We start from the raw sequence: 17,285 nt of genomic DNA, 5'->3' as shown, positions 1-17,285 counted from the left end.
TGACCTCATCCCCTCTCTCATTGAGTTACCCTAGTCAGCACCGCCCCACTAGTCATTACCTCATTCTTCTCATTTCATGATCCCGAGTCATTAGAACCACGCTGTGCCCCTCATCCTCTCTCACAGAGGCATCCTGAGTCATTAAGAGAACACGATCAAGTGCCCCTCTCCTCTGCTCCGTTCTCTTTCATTGAGGGATCTTGAGTCATTACACAACCTTGACTCAACGCCCCTCTCTTCTACCTCAGGTTTCTCTCCCAAGTTATCTCGAGTTACGAGTACCACACTGTGCTGATGCCCCTGTACCTCTTCTTCCCTCAGTGGATTGTATGATGTCGCTGCTGCAACACTGATGAGGTGGCCCTCTCATCTACGCCATCTTCTCTCTCCGTGAGTGATCCTGAGCTATTAGTGCAGCCTGACGACTTGCCTTCTCCCTCTAGCTCAGCTTCCCTCTAGGGACTTGTCTGGCGTCGCTACCACAACACTGATTGTATGCCCATCGCCTGCCTCGCGTTCTCGCTCATGGCATTACTCCGAGTCATTACTACAATGCTGATGACATGTCCCTCTCATCTACCTCATCTTCTGTCTAGTTAAGTTATTCTCTTCGACCTCATCTTCCTCTCTGGACTTATCCTGAGTCACTACCAGCAGGCTGACTGCACACCCCTCTAGTCGACCTCATCTTTTGTCCCATGGAGGCATGCGGAGTCAGCTGATTACATCCCTCTCTCACCCTCCTTACCTTCTCCATGGGACTTATCCTGAGTCAATCCCACACTACTCATGAAGTGACCCTCTCGTCGACCTCACTTTCTTTCTCATGGCGTTACCCTGAGTCATTACCACAACACGCATTACCTGTCCTTCCTTCCTACCTGCTGTGCGTTCCACTTGAGCTACCAGAGTCATTGCTGCAGCACTGCTTACAGGCCCCCCTCCTCTTCCTCGTCTCCTCTCTCACTGGGCTACCGGGGTCAGTAGCACTACCCTGAGCAAGTGCCCACTGTCCTGAGTGCTTCTGCTGAGTCATAGTGTTACGTGGGCAGTCACCACAGAACACATGCCCCGTCTTCTCCCAAACCGTCTCTCCCCTGGAGTTATGTGGAGCCATTAACACAGCAGTGACTCCTCACCTCTCACGGAGTATGCTGAGTCGTTCACACAACACGGACTAGGGCACCCTCTGTCTACCTCAGTGGTTCTCCACCTTCCTCATGTCGCGACCCTTTCATACAGTTCCTCATGTGGCGGTGCCCCCCTCCACACCCACACACCATAAAATGATTTTTGTTGCTACTTCATCACTCTCATTTTACTACTGTGATGAATCCGGTGACCCCTGTGAAAAGGTCATTCCACCCCCCCAAAGGGGTCACAACCACCAGCTTGAGAACTGCTCTTCTACCTCATCCTCTCTCATGGGGTAATCCTGACTCGTTTCCACAACACTGACCAAATGCTCCTCCCGTCTACCCCATCTGCTCTCTAGTTGAGCCGTCCCCAGTCGTTAGCCCAACACTAATGACGTGCCCTTCTCCTATCCCTCATGCTAGCTCTAGTTGAGCCGTCTCCAGTCGTTAGCACAACATGTACTATGTTCCCTCTCTCCTCTTCCTCTCTCGTGGAGTTACCCCGGGTCACGCGGGACCACACAGGGATGATGTGCCCTCCGCGCCTCCTCGCCTTCTCTGAGTGGCCCGGGTTCTGGGTTCCCCTTGTCCCCCTCACAGTGTCTCTCGCGGAGGGACCCACACGGTTACCTGAGCCAGCAGGTCTTGAAACTGCTCCCCGGTGAGCGGCAGGAGGAAAGCGGTGAGGACCCGCCTCAGCTCACTCTTTGACACCGTCAGGTTCTCTCCAAGGTCCAGCAGTTGAAAGGCTTTCCTCAAGTCACTCCTTTTCTGGTTAATTTTCTTAAATAACAGCCGTTTAATGTCCAGAGAAGACAGCCATGGGTTTGCAACAGCGGTGGCTGTAAGAGACAGTGATGTTTGTGAAAGGTGTTTAAAACCAAGACTAAAGACCCTTCGACTGTTTTAACAGACTCGATTCAGAGTCCACATCTACCACTTCTTGTAGTGTAGCTATGGGTACATTTTGAATCATTCAATGACTTGCGATGAAAATGCCACGTTTTCCGCCTTCTGCCCTTCAGGCCCTCACAGTAGGAGGAGGGGGTAAAAAGGCAAAGATCATCTTCCCAAAAAGGGCTTTTGTCACAAGGAGCGAGAAAACATGGATCCTGGGAGAAAGTTTAGGTACAAATTAATGTCATTTTCAAATTACTCTTCAAACACCCTATTTACAGTTTACCCTCTTATGGAACAAGATGTCATTCTTACATTTCTATGGTCTCTCTTTCCAGACAAGGGAGAGATAATGGTTTAGCCATGTCGCCTTGAGTGGACGGTTCTGACCCCTAGGGGCAGCCTGGGACCGGGCCAAGGCAGATGCCCACAGTTACCCTAGCTGATGGGCCAGAGTACTAAAATGGGTGGGGAGGGGGGGCATGGAGTAAATGTTTTCTTTTGTTCTGAAAGCAGAGGTTGATTGGCCAGAGAAGCTTGGGAGTCTATGATCTAGATGCCACAAGGTCACAGAAGAATGTGGCCATTGCTTTCCACAAACAGCTGAGGGGAGGCTGCTGGCGAGGGGCATGGTAAGAAGTGAGAATGCACTCGGGCAGTTGAAAACGAGGCTGACACAGTCAATGTCTCCTGCACTAGGACCACAGGTTGGGCCGTTCACATCCACCCTGCGGTGCTGTGGGAGCAATGCCTGGCGACCTGTCCCCTACAGACGATGGAGGGGAGATCCTTTTCGAGACACCCCACTCTAACACCTGGGTCGCCATGCAGCAGGAAAGCCTTGAGGGCAAGGATCTCGAGCCTGGGGCTTTGGTTACTGAAGGCCGCTTGTGGCCGTGAGAACCCAGGCCCTGGGGGACGGACACACTCGCGTGCTGGTGCCGGCACAGAGGGCTGCGCGCACCCCGAGCTGCCACAGCACAGACTGCTCTGTCTTGGAAGAAGGGCAGCGGGATGCTCCCCAGGGAGGGGGAGACTTGTCAGCAGGGGCCAGTTCTTGGAGGAGGACTTCGTGCTTGGTGAAGTGGAGGGGCAGGAGAGGGGGGAGATGCCTGATGAGACAGATGGACACAGTGGCTGCCACCGTGGGCTCACAGAAAACGAGGATCACGAGGACAGTGCAAGGCCGGGCAGGCAGCGCCCTTCTGCAGCAGAGCCGATTCAATCGCACCGAACTGCAGCAGCGGTGCCGGGCCGGAGACAGAGCCCACAGCCTGGCCGGCCCCGAGGTGCAGGGAAGGAGGGAGTGGCTGGTGTCAGAGGTGTGATCTGGGTCCATGCAAAAGGGAGCCTGGGGAGGCGGGGCAGGCTGGGTTCCCGGAGGTGGCTACAGCCATGCCCCCACTCCAAACATTCCATCACAGTGTCACCTTAGGGATCCCCCAGGAGGGAGGGCATGTGTCCCTTCCCTTGGCATCTGGATAGGACAGTGACAATGGTAGAATCAACACCACCAGTTCCCAAGACAAGGGCATGAAAGGGACCTCGGGTTCCATGGGGCCTCCTAAATGCTTGCTCTTGGAGGCCATGGGGACACACTCTGGCCAAGAGTGCCCCTTGGGAGGGGGGCAGTCCTGTCCATGAAGGTGAATCAGCTACCCCGTCTGATTCCATCCTCCTTACCCTCTGGCTAGACAGCACCTGTGCGCCTCCACAGCTGGCTTATATGAACAGAGACAGGCTGGCCTGAGACCTGCCCCGGGACAGGACAGAAGGGCCAGTGCAATGACTAAGGGTGGCCGCTCCAAACCGCCATGTCCGAAGCCCTTTGCACACGTGGCTCCTCCTGGGGGAGGGGAGCTTGCGTGGGGGAGGGGTGAGTCACATGGGGGAGATTGGAGTGGGAGGTCCATTTGAAAGGTGAAGGGGCAGGCCTGGAGATGGGAAGAGGTGGGGCCACAGGTGGGGAGGAGAAGAAAGGAGGCAGGTACAGCAGTGACCTTCGAGAAAGCAGGGTCATGACACCCTTCACAACAGTCTTCCAAGACCCTCACACACATGTCCCGGCCACAGCGCTGGGCACTGGGGTGCAGAAGGGAATGAGACAGCCCCAGGACCTGCAGAGCTAACGCTTACTAGAGGTGAGAAGACAGGGGAGAAAAGAGCGGCCACGGGACCAGGTCACGGCTGGTGCGATGCAGGCCGTCTAGTGAGCTGACAGGGCGTGGCTGGAGAGCTCCGTGATGGGAGCAGGTCTCCAAGTGGCCTTGAGGCATTTCTAAGAGCTGCAGCCTGAATGATGTGCACGGGCCAGCCAACCAAGAAGCTGAGAGGAGAACATCCCGCTGAGGAAAGCAGCCCCCAGGCACAGATGTGGCCATCTCTTGCTGCTCTCCAGAAGGTTTCCAAGAGGAAGGGCCTCGGCCAGATGGAGGGACACAGCGGCTGCAACAACGGGCTCAAACCTACGAACGAGTGGGGCCGGGGTGCAGGACTGGGTGGTGCTTCGTTCTGGCGCACACTGGCGTTTGCTGTGAGCTAGAACTGACTCAATGGCACCTGATCACAGCAGGAACGGGCTTGGTGAGCTCAGGAGAGTCAGAGGCCAGTGTGGACGGAGGGCAAACATGTTGAGTGAGGCGGGGAGCTGAAGCCTGAGGTAGCCACCCTGGAGCCCCAGGTGCCTGCCTACACGACTGAGGTCCGAGTCCCCGCACAGTGGCCAGGCTCAGGGAGGGTGGGCAGCGACACGAGGTTCTCACAACGTATTGCTGACGAGGTTGTTGTGGCTGCTGTGTGGACAACGGATCCCAGGGGAGTGAAGACTAAGGAAAGAAGTCCTGGAAGGGAGTGAGCCCAAGGGTCCAACAGGAGGTGATAGGCTGGCTTGAATCATGTAGGTTTAAACACAAGGAGTTGGAAGGGGGATTCCATTTGAAACCAAGCTGGCAAGGTCTTGCTGGTGTATTAGCGTCTTTGCGGGAGGGGAGGGTGAAGAAAGAAAGGGCAGACTGAGGAGGATTCCTAGGTGATGGGTAGGGCGGGCCCTTGACTGAGAACAGTGGGGAGCCTCATCTGAGATGCCCACCAGACCCCCAAGCACGGAGGTCAGGAGGCCCGTGGAAACGTGATCTGGGGTTTCCTGAGGAGGTCAGAGGTGTAGGTTCAGGACCGAGATGTCACTTAGAGACACGGCAATGGACCAGGGGACTCCCCTGTGGAGAGGACAGAGGTGGAGAAGAGGACCGAGCATCGATCCTGATGGAGAGGAGGGGCTGGGACCTCCAACAAGAACCTCCATGCTCACAGATGCAATCCCTGCGCCTCCCTCTCCATTGCTAACTGCCCAGCGTCACTAACGGCCATCTCTGTGTTTGGACTGAAGGGCGCTGGGGGGAACAACGGGTTAGGTATTGGCGGCTAACTGCAAGGTCAGCAGTTCAAAGCCACCACCCACTCTACAGGACAAAGATGAGGCTGCCTGCTCCCACAGAGACTGGACACCCTGCGGAACAATTCTACTTGGACCTACAGGGTTACAATGGGCTGAAATTTGATTTGATGGCAGTGTGTTTGGGTTTGGGGTTTACGGGTTTATTGTTGTTGTTGTTGTTGTTGCTGTTGCTGTTGTTGTTTCTACCAGACCTATAGCTCCTGACTTCCTCCCGAAGCTCCAGACCTGGCCAGTGTTCTCCGTGACCTCAGATGGTGTCTGATGGTCATCTCAAACAACATGTGGTCAAAGAGCTCCACTGACTCCCAGTGTCCTCCACCATCCACCACTCGGATCTCAGAAAGAGCATGTCAACAACCCCAGAGGCCACCACTTCCCCCCGGACCCCTCCTCCTGCCCCAGGGCAGCCACACAATCCAATCCTGATCTGTTCGTGTACATGCTGACTTGAAAGGTTTTCCCATTTTTTTTTGTCCCACCCCTGCCCCATGGCTTTCCCAGAAGCCCCATCCTTGAAATTGATGGTTCTAATTTGAAAGTATCAGAGAAATATCGATTTGAAACTATTATAAATTCCCTGAAGGAAAACTCCCCCCCCAATCTCATATGCCTAATGTAATATCTTAGATTTAATGACTGTTAGTCAAAAAGTTACTTTTGGAATCCATTTCACACATGTGAAGTTTATCCCAAACAACACATGTGGTGACCCATGGATGGCTGACCACAAGTTCTGTCGGCCATTCACTGCCCTGATAACAGTGGGGGCCTTCGTGAGAAAAATCACCAACAACACGATGGCTTCCGCGAGCATGTGGTGGGCAAAGAGGCCAGTGCAGAAAGGGGTGGTGACCGGGCAAGCATCTCAGACAAGGGTCATCCTGGTAGATTTTCCCAAAGGACCCTGGAGAATCATGGGGCTTAGGAGGATGAAGTTTGAAGAAGATGGAAAACTGCATTGTGTAGGAAAAAGGCCCGGAAAGTTACACCTGGAAATTTCCCCCCACCAAGGCCTGCTCATTCTTTGAGGGTACAGAGGGCTGCCCTGCAGGAATTTCCTGGGAAAACCTGCTCTTGGCCCTTCAGACTTCTTCTGGCTTCCAATATTCAAAAAACATTTCAAAGGAACATGATTTTAGTCCCTTCGGGAGGGCGAGCCTGTCATTTGGATGTGGTGCTAGATTGAAGAGCGCAGATTTCTTCAAGGAAGATGTGGAGAGGCGGGGGGTAAGGGCCGGATGGAAGACCTGTCGAGAAAGCATCACCCGCATACGGAGCTCTCTGCACCGCCTGCTGGTGGGCGTGGAACCCGGGGCACTGTTCTCGTCTCTGAGGGCAGTTTGATGCGCTGTTCTGCTGCATCCGTTTCGGATATGGATAGTCACAACAGACTGTCACTCTCATCGAGCAGGGAGAGCGAGTCGGATCAGCGGAAAATGATCGTTTTGAGAACCACCCAAGAGCTGAGGACGCCAGAAGCCACGGACAGGATTTAGCATCGGACAGACAAGGGCTGATGGACACTGGGGGAGAAGGCTCTGCAGGGTGAGAGCGAGTCCTGGGGCCAGACTGGCAGTGACCAACCAAACACCTGAAATAAAAAGCAGCCCCAGGCTTGAAGGTGAAATGACCAGCGGCAGAGGATGGGGCTCTTCGCCGTGTTAAAAAGCGTCTGATGTCCGTTTCCCAGTGGAGTTTCCCAGGAAACAAGACGCCCCGATGTGTCTTCACAGAAGAGGATTCAAGACATGAGTTTGCTGCTTCTACAAACCCAACAACAGCAAGTCAACACGGAACCTGAGGTTCCTGTGCATTCCCTTCTGAACAGACTTCTTTCCCACATTTCCCAGCTGCCGGAATGAACCCAGAATTCAGAGGAAAACCAGTTCTGTTTGGAGCACAGGGGCCGTGAGCACGGCGTGTAGAAAGGGCCCACAAGGAAGACACCGGTGAGCCAGCCCAGAGAGGCCCGTGCTGCCCTGTGGACAGGCTGTGAGTGGACGAGTGAACCCTTCACCCAAGCGACGGGACCTTCACAGCTGTCCCCAGGGAAGGAGCTAGACGGCCGGGTCGGTCCTGGGACGGAATGAAGCACTCACTAGAAGTGGAACGACCCTCCTCCTTGTCCTGCTACGTCCCCATCTCCTCGCTAGGAGATGAGTGTTTCCAGGGACAGGGAGCATCCAGAGCAGGTCCTCAGAGAGGAAGGGGAACAGTCCCTGAGTGAGGTGTGAGGCACAGGAGGTGGGGTGGTCAACGACGGCAAGTTTGCCCGTTATTGTCTAGTAATTGAGGTGCTGGGAACAACATGGAAGGTAGCCGATGGCTAAAAGGCCTGCCGGCTCCACCTATACCTCAGTTTCCCTTTTCCTGTGATGGGGTGCTGCCCCAGGTGGCTACGGCCTGCTCACCTGTGGAAGACGGTCTGAGCATCTTGTGGAAGCAGGTGCTTGAGAAAACCCTGCAGGGAGACGAGTGGGGCCGTAGATGGGTGCAGCTCTGAGCAGGAAAGTACAGCATTTGCCCATCGGGTGCCATCTCCATTGTTTCCATTAAGCCCCTGTAATGTCAAAAGAAAACACGTGGGTTAGTAACCTCCAAGAGTGCCTGGCAGCGGAGCTGAAGCCCACCCGGAGCCAGCTGTCTAGGCAATTCCGACCCCAGAAATGAAGAGATCTGTCCATGGAGATCCCAGGCGCTGGGTGCTTAACCCTGTGTGCCACCAGGGCTCCTTCAGGAGGATGGTAGAGCCCCACCCCACCTCCCAGAGCTCTGAGGGAGGGGTGTGGTCAATGGCTTCGGCCAAGCCCTGCCCCCAGAGGCCGTCCCTGGGAGGCCCCGCCCACACGCTGTCTCTACGCAAATGGACACAGAGCTCAGCAGCTGGAGGCAGCCTCCTGGGCTGAGAAGTGGACACGCCCAGAGCTGAAACAAGCCAACCAAGAGCAAAGGCCATCGTTTGGCATCGTGACTGCCAGAGACAGTGGGTGACCATTGGACGTCCCAAGAGCTGGCAAGAAAGGCTGGTGAGTGGGGTGTCCCTGAGCTTAGACAAACTCCCACTCAGTCCCGGGAATCCAGGATGTCACCACAGGGCTCAGTGGGTCAGATGTCAGGCTGCTCACCACAAAGCCAGTGGTTTGAAACCACCAGCCCACTCTTCAGAGAAAAATGAGGCTTTCTACTCCTGTAAAAGGCACCCTGGTGGTAGAGTCATTACTCATTGGGCCACTAACTGCAAGGTCAGCAGTTCGAAATCACCAGCCGCTCCATGGGAGAAAGATGGTATTTTCTACTCCCGTAAGGAGTGAGTCTTGGAACCCACAGGAGCAATTCTACCCTGTCCTGTAGGGTCACGGTGAGTTGGCATCAACTTGGGAGCAGTGAGTGTGCAGACACAGGGCAGTGCCCATGCTCAGGACAGGCCCCATAAGGGGGTGTGCTCTCACCCTTGCTGACCTTGAGGCTCTGCACACGCAGGAAGGGGAGGCTAAAGCAGAGTCGGAGGCAAAGGTTTACGTGCTAGTGGTTTCTAAGGATTCAAGGTCAGCTCAAGGAGCCATTGTGGGTTTGATGGTTGAGCACATGGCTGCTCAGTGAAAGATAGGGGCTCAAACCCATCAGTCATTCCACACACAGGAGGAGAGACCTGGCTGTCTGTTCCCAGAGGGCAGTTCTGCACTGAGAGTCAAAGGGGACCTGGCCACACCAAACACCCACAAGGAGATGCCAGTCCAACCACGTGCTGACCACTGAGTACATGTTCAACCAGGGAGTGTGATCTGGCTGTTGCGTATCTGAGTCTGCATTCCCGGAGAGCCTGGGGATAAGGATGTAAGTGTGGGGCACTGTCTGCCTGCCAAGATGGACGTGAATGCAGGAGATCGGGTAAGCACGCCAAGGATAGCGGCAGAAGAAGAGAGACGGACGGGGCCAGGACTGAGCCTGGAGACTCTTCAGCACCAGCATTCCGGGGGAGGAAGCCAGCAAAGGTGCCTAAGAAAGGGCAGCTGGAGTGGGTATTGGGAAGCCAGGAGGCTATGTGCCCTGGAGGCCAAGGTTAGGGGTACAGTGGTAGATAACATGCCAAAACGGTAATCATGTACAATGGGCAGTGTGTCAGAAGGGTTCTCTAGAGAAACAGAACCAGGGTACTTATGATTTTATGTATATCTACATAGATAGATATATACAACATAAGAAATAAACAGCTAAGTAGTCTATAGAGTAGTATAAATGACTCAGTGCAACTCACTTCCGTGAAACAGTTAATACACTAGCAGTCCTTCAAATCTTGAGGGCCGCCGGGTACAAGTCAAAGAAGCAGACAGCTGAGTCCTCTGTGGAGAAATTCAGGCTATTCGACCACAGGCAGCAAACAGCAAGGCAGGTCACCAACAGTCAGCCAGATGACAGGATCCGACAGTCCCCAGATCAAGGGATGTATACTCCAGTAGCATGGTGAAGCAGGTCTTAAAGGAACCTCAAACTACGGTGACACAGTCCATGGGTTGGATGTCCCACAGGTAGTGTAGCTTGTAAGTTGGGGCAGAGGACTAGCTAAGGCAGCCGCATGCTGGTCCAATCATCAAAAAGCAAGAGACAAGAAAGGCGATGCTCGCCGAGCCATTTATCTCTCCGCCCTTCATTTGGCCAGGTTGGCACAATAAACCTACCTATCACAGGGAGGGACAGATCTTCTTTGGACTGAGCCCTGGTTGAGAACCACTAAGGATCCCATTGGGCAGTGCAGGCAGGGTGGTGGGGTGGAAGTCTGCCCTGGTGGATGGTAGACTTCCAGGTTGGAGAAGACTTATGGACAGTAATTCAGGTGTTGGAGGGAATGCTGCTCTCCAAAGAGCAGAGGACCACAGAGGAGCTGGAGAAGAGAAGGGCCCAGAGGTGACGTGTCTTCAAGATGGGCGTGTGCCTGAAATTCAGGACAGATGGAACCCACAGGTACAGTTGTGGGAGTAACAATATCATGAGGGCAAGGGAATGGGGTGGGGAAGGGAAAACAAGGGGGAACCCATCACAAGGTTGCATATAAGGACAAATAACAGATATGTGAGTGAAGGAAGACAATGGACCATGTAAGACACGAAATAACAATAATAATATATAATTGATCAAGGATTCATGAGGGTGGGAGGGTGGGGGGAGGGGGAAAATGAGCTGATACCAAGGGCTCAAGTAGAAATACAATTGTTATAAGACTTGTATGAGCCCCCGAATAAAATGATTAAATTTTTAAGAACTAAAAAAAAAAAAAAAAAGATTGTGTCTGTAACAGGCCTGAACATTCAGGACAGTCATCCAGCAGGGAGACCACGAGCCATGGGGCAGGAGAGAGCCCATGGTTCTGGGTTTGTAAGGGAGATGCCATCTAAAGGGAAAGCTGCTGGTGATCTGTACGGTGGGGCAGTCTGCCATCACACGGCATCGAGCATGGGTTGGAATCAACCCATGACACCCAACACCCATAACAACCTGGGAAGTCTGTCCGTCGTGACCAAGAGAAGGCACAGAAGATGGGTCCAAGTGTGATCAGGGGAGCTAGGGAAGACCACTCGATTGTGTCCATTTTCTCACAGGAAGTCTGCAGCGCATGAGGAAGTAAGGTCAACAGTAGCTAGTGAGGCAGCAAGGTCATTGGCAGACAGTGATAAAGCCTCCAGCAGCCAATGAGGAGGGAAGGCCATCAGTAGACCATGAGCAGGTGAGGTCATCAGCAGTCAATGACCAGGTAAGGTCATCAGTAGACCATGAGCAGGTAAACTCATCAGTAGGCAACGGGGAGGGAAGCTCATCAGTAGACCATGAGCAGGTGAGGTCATCAGTAGGCAATGGGGTGGTAAGGTCATCATAGACAATGGGGAAGTAAGGTGGGCAACAGAGAATGGAGGCTGAAGAGAGGTGTCTCAGATTGTGACAGAGGGATGGAGACTCAGATGGGACTGAGGATGAAACTGATGTCTAGACACAAGGCAAACAGGGCCAGAAGATGTTCAGTGACAGCCAGAGCATCTTGAGGTCCATGACCCTGAGGGTGTGAGCCAGTCCACCTGGGGGGGTTTGTCTCCCGTGGCGGTCAGTGGCCCCAGTTGGCAGAGAGCTGGATTTAACCTGCGCTAGGACTTTGAGAAGTGGGGGTGGTACGGCCAAGAATGATGAGAAAGTGTGAGTAGGTAAAAGCAAGCAAGATTTGAGAGGACAAACTTGGCCTTAGGAAGATAATTGTTTTCTTTTTAAAAATGATCCTTTCGTTTTAGAAACAGTTTATATGTATTCTTCTGACCCCACGACATTTATTAAGGGGGTTTGTCATGCCAAAGCCCTGTTGTCAAGTTGATCCTGATTCATGGTGACCCCACAGGACACAGCAGTGACCCCAGCAGTCAGTCTCCCAGGCTGCAGATGTGAATGGGAGCAGGCCGCATCACTCTGCTACTGAGCAGCTGAGGCACTCCACTGCCAACCTTCAGTCACTGCGAGAGCCACCAGGACTCTGCCGGGGCTTGCGGAACCCGCTACCCAACAAACCCACCCACTGCCTCAAACCTCAAATTCAAACTCCCTGCCCTGGATTCAAGGCTCACTCATAGTGACCCTATAGGACAGGGTAGAACTGCGCCTGTGAGTTTCCAAGACCGTAACTCTTCATGGGACTAGGAAGTTCCATCTTGCTCTCAGAGCAGTTGGTGGTTTCGAATGGCTGACCTTGTGGATCACAGTGTAATCACTACACCACCAGGGCTCAAAGTGTGTCTGTAGAGGGTTGTTACAGATCAGATAGCCTCGTTGTTCTCCCAAGAAGCAGCCGGTGGTTTTGAAACACTGACCTTGCGGTTAGCCATCCAATGCGGTACAATGCTTACCACAAAGGATTCTTCTTACCCAACTAGTGATTACACAGCAGGCAAGCGACTGGCCCAGGGCAGACCCTCCACCAAATGGGTTTGCACTGTGGCTGCCACACAATGAGCTCAAACATAGCCGCCACTGTGAGGGTGGTGCAGGGCCAGGGCTTTGTTCTGTTTACATCAGGTTGCTGGAAGTCGGAATGGACTCCTAGCAGGGCACCTCAGGATGGCAACAGCACAGCTGCTGAGCCCGACGCTGAGATCCGCTTCCCTCTCTCTCCCTTGTCTTAGAGAGCCATCCGCCCTGGTTGTCCTGGGTTGGGACAAGATGAAAACCTAGCAGCTCCCAGAGGCCGGGGGTCTTGGCGGTTCAGAGCGCAGTCTCCTGCCTCACCCTGCAGGCCAACCAGGGCTGGGGGTGGATGGGGGGAACTCTGCCTGCGTTCTGAGGTGCTGTGCTTTCTTGAATTTACTCATAAATCCACCTCCTAATACCAATCAGGCCTTCGGGGGGCGCTGGCCTCCAGCCTCATTGCGCCTCCCGAGGAGTGAGAAATCGGCGGCCCGCTGAGCCCCTCATTACCAGACTACAAAGCCGTTCAGTTCCAGGAACACTTAGTTGAAGGCAGCATGGGGGGAAATGACTGGGAGGAAGGAAAACAAACAAAATCCATCATCATCTGAAAGGTCCTTTTCCCTGAGCCTCTGGAGCCCGCTGGCTGCCTGGGGGAGGCCCCTCCCCTGGGGCAGGGTGGTCTGGGTGACCTGCTGGGCCTCATGACAAATGGCCCCTCCCAGATGCTGAGCCCCCTACAGGACAAGCCCGGCTGCTTCTGGAAGGAGCGCCAACTTGTCTCGGTTCTGCCCAAAGATTCTTCTTGGTGTCCAGGCACATCCGATTCCAGGTGACCCTGTGAGTGCATGCAGAACTGCTCCCGGGGTCCTCAGGGCCGGGACCCATCCGAAGCAGACCACCAACCCTGTCTCCCTAAGAGGGCAATGCTGAGCCATCTACACCACCTAGGGAACACCCCCCACCCCCGCCCTTTCCAGGTAAGCATTTCCCCAGGGGCCTTGCTTTCCACAGGGCGCCCCCTAGGGGCAGAGTGGTTACACGTTAGGCTGTTCACCACCAAGATCCGCAGTTCAAAACCACCTAGCCGCTCCTCAGCATCAAGATGAGACTTTCTGCTCCCATGAAGAGCTAGTCTCAGAAACCCTGGGGGGCAGTTCCACCCTGTCCTGGAGTCCAGGTGGCTGAGTCAGAATGGACGCATTGGCGCCTATTCCAGGCTCCGTGCTTCTCCCTTCATCGGCCATCGCTCTGGGCCTCACCTTGGCTGGGTGCTGGGAACCAGAAAAAGAATGAAGAGCCGTGCTGCCGCCGCCGGGTCCTCCAGCAGCCTACAGTCTGACTGGGGCGTGTCGGGATGAGGGCAGCAAGGGTTAAAGGCAGAACCAGGAAACCCGGAGCTTACCAGCCCCCCTCCCCGCAACACACCACCACCCAGCATCTCTCTCTCTGTGATATGCCTGCTCCTCTGAGAGGCAACCAGGGAGCAAAACCACCCTTTCCCAGGAAACGTCCTCCTTCTAGCCAGTGGACAGGAAGCTACTGCACATGGAGAGGCCTCCTGAAGCAGTCCCGTATTGGGGTTCCTTGTTTCCCTTTCACAGAGACTGCTGGGGTCGGAGAGGGAGCTCTAGGCCAGGGATTCTCCAGTGGGCCCTGCGCCACCTGCTCCTGCTTCCCCAAGGGGTCTTTTCAGAAGTGCAGCTTCTCACCCACTTTAAGTGTGTTCTGGCTTTTAAAACGTTCTGCTTTCTTTTCAGGTGGGATTTTCCTCTGTGGGATTTGTTTCTTTGTTTTGGTGTGTTTTTCTTCATATGACATGCAGGATGGGTAAATCTAGTGAGTGGCAACTGGACGAATCGATGTTCAGGGGCATGGCATGAAAGGCTGTGGGAAATGGGGAGCTAATAACGAGGACGAGGAGGAAGAACGGTCCTAGCGTGGACTGTGGGGATAATTGCACCAACTCTTTTTAATGAGTGCAAACCATCCAAGTGTATGCTTTGCAGATTATATGTCAATCAAACTGTCGTTTATTTTTTAAAGAACAACAAACACAGCTTCTCAGGCTCCGCCCTGACTTGGAAACTCCAGGGCTGGGGCCCAGTCATCGAGTGTAAATGAGCTAAGGCTGCCCTGGGAAAGGGCCTGGGTCTGTGCCTTCTGTCCACGACTCCACGGGCTTGGAAGAGACTTCTGTCCAGAGCCCCCTGCTGAGTCATCAGATGTGGCCCCTAAGGGGCTGTGCCCACGCACCTCTCCATGGGTCAGTCTATGGTGGCTGGGTTGTGAGGCCGAAGCAGGGCTGTGGGGATTTCAAATCTGGAGGGCAGGTTGGAACCGAGCTTCCCGATCAGGAGAGATGAATGAGGAAGTACTGGTGATCGATTTCCCCCAGCACTGGCGAGTGGGAACCACCTGCACAGCAGTGCAGCACTGCCTGACATATCGAGGAGGGGCAGGCCCTCCCCCCCCCAGATTGGGAGACAACCCTGGACTCAAAGGCATCAACTGTGAGGGCAGGGTGGTGGTGGGCAGTGTGCGCTTCTTGGTGTCCTTCGGTAGCTATGAGCCACAACTGACCCAGGGACACCTAGTGACCACTAGAATCGCTGGACGAAAATGGTGGCCACTCTGCTGGCCCCTGGGCTCTCCACCTTGGTCGCCATGACAGCCCTGTGGCTCAGATCCAAGGATCCATTTATTTAAAGAGAAGAAATTCAACCCAAGAGTAAAACCTATGTGCAAATGTGCTTGATACAATGGATGCATGGATTGTTATAAAAGCTTTAAGAGACCTCAGTAGGATGATTTATTAAAATTTAAAAGAAACCAAACCCACATGGCCCGAGTGACAGGGACACTGTGTGTGCATGATGTGTGTGTTCTTCTATACCGGTTGTCATCAAGTCAGCACGGCGCCCGCACGGCATGCTCCGCAGGGATGATGCTCTCAAGGGGGACCGACAGACGGTTCTTCTGAGGGGCCGTGGGGGGCTCACACCACTGCCAGTTGGGCTCAGATACAGAAACCCTGTGGCGCCTCACCGCTCAGGCTGCTAGGAGTCTAGATCCAGGACCTCAGTTCTGGGGGGAGTCTCTGTCTGTCTCTCTCTCTCCGCCCTCCTCTGTGGACTCTGAGGGAAGGTCCTTGTCCTGGGGGAGATCTCCCTGTGGCCTGGCATCCATCTTCCCCGTCTCAGATTCCTGTTACATCTTGTGAAGGAGGCACTCAAAGCCCCCTCCACCAACCCTGCTTTGCTAACGTAAGGGGACTGGCCATCCCCGAAGGGGCGGTTGCAGCCCACACCAAGGCCACAGAGGAACAGAGACACCCTCGTGGCGTGGTGGTTAAAGCATCCGACTGCCAACCAGGAGGCAGGTGGTGCCAATCCACTAGCAGTGCTGCGAGAGAAAGAGGCGGCTGCCTGTTTCTGTCGAGATTTACAGCCTGGGAAGCCCCAGGGGGCGGCCACTCACAATAATCAAGTGGACAGCAAACAAGCAAGCTCACGGTCATGGAGTTGGTGCCGGCTCATGGCGACCCTATGGGACAGGGCAGAACTGCCCCTGTGGGTTTCCAAGGCTGTAACTCTTGACAGGAGTAGAAAGGCCTGGCTTGCTCCCTCGGAGAGGTTGATGGTTTTGAACTGCTGACCCTGCAGTGAGGAGCCCAACACGTCCCCACTGCCCTGCCTGGGCTCAGAACAGTGGGGAGCACTTACAGCATGTCCTCCCGGGGACACCGCGCCATGCCTGGCAGGTGGGGCCCTTCCAGAAGCACACAAACCGACTGCCCTTGGGCAGCAGCTCCCATGCCCAGCACATGTGCACACCCAAGGGTGTGCAGAATGAGGTGAGCGTGGGCTCTGGGAGACCAAGAACATCAATCAGCCAGCAGGAGTGGGCACTTTGGGCTGCACAAACCGATTTAAGGGTTCCGTGCCCTCTCGGAGAGCATGCGTCGGAAAGCCAGACGCCTCGATTCAGCCCTAACCAGATATACAGGTGCCTACGCCTCACTGCCTCCCCTGGAGGCCAGTACTACCCCCTCCCACTCCCTAAGCACCCAGCATCACCACCTGAGACAGACGCCGCCTGCCGTGCCTACAGGTGTAAACACAGGTATTATAAGATGCGAGTTGATTCACGAATTATCCCAAATGATGGGCTGTCCTGAACAATAATCCAGCCAGCCCTCAGAACTCAATTTAGCAGAAAAGCATGGGTCCTGCCTCCACTGCTAGGAAGCGCCATCCTGGCAGCCAGCAGCTCTCCCCTTCCCCCACTCCAATCTACAATGCACACCCAGGCAGTCCTTCCACACCGGGTGGTCCCTCCTATCCCAACCCAACCACTCACAACCCCCCCCAACCTCATTTACACAAACCCACCACCAATCTCAAATGGGCCCACACATGCTATACGGCACGTACAACAACCCCAGAGACCAAAATTAGGATCTAGCACGGATCTCTCCAAGCTGGCACACGCTCCAGTCCAGTGGAGAGAAGCTTGCCAGTGGGGGCAGTGCGGGGCTCAGGCTATGATGCTCACCTGCCCCTCGGGAGGCCTGGGTCCCATACCTCCAGAGCAGCTACCACCTGCCTGCAGTGGAGGCGCATGGGCAGCTGTGAGGCTCAACAGGTTTCAGCGGCGCTTCCAGACCGAGAGACTTTCAAGAAAGGTCTGGCCTTCTGCTTCCCAAGCTCAGCCTTTGACATCACAGCCTTTGACACCGCTGTGAACCACAGCGGTCGGATCTGGAACTCCTACTGGGCCTAACTCGGGACTGGGCCGAGTTTGTTTTCTTTTCCCACTGGGCCTGGGGCCGCCGTCCATGTCCGTCATGAGGATGCACT

At 54.6% G+C, this 17,285-nt stretch overlaps 1 protein-coding gene across 1 annotated transcript in view; it reads right to left on the bottom strand.

The window, feature by feature from the left end:
* Positions 1-17,285, bottom strand: part of EFCAB6 (EF-hand calcium binding domain 6) — a 276,300-nt gene that overhangs the window by 249,474 nt on the left and 9,541 nt on the right. The window contains exons 3-4 of the mRNA XM_075552609.1: positions 7,899-8,047; positions 1,767-1,978 (exon numbers count right to left, since the gene is read on the bottom strand). Of these exons, the coding sequence (XP_075408724.1) occupies positions 1,767-1,978; positions 7,899-8,047 (361 nt within the window). The remainder of the gene's footprint in view (positions 1-1,766; positions 1,979-7,898; positions 8,048-17,285) is intronic.

Source organism: Tenrec ecaudatus, chromosome 6, assembly GCF_050624435.1.
Source record: "Tenrec ecaudatus isolate mTenEca1 chromosome 6, mTenEca1.hap1, whole genome shotgun sequence".
In the NCBI taxonomy this organism is placed as follows: Eukaryota; Metazoa; Chordata; class Mammalia; order Afrosoricida; family Tenrecidae; genus Tenrec; species Tenrec ecaudatus.
This window is presented reverse-complemented; position numbering and strand designations above follow the sequence as displayed.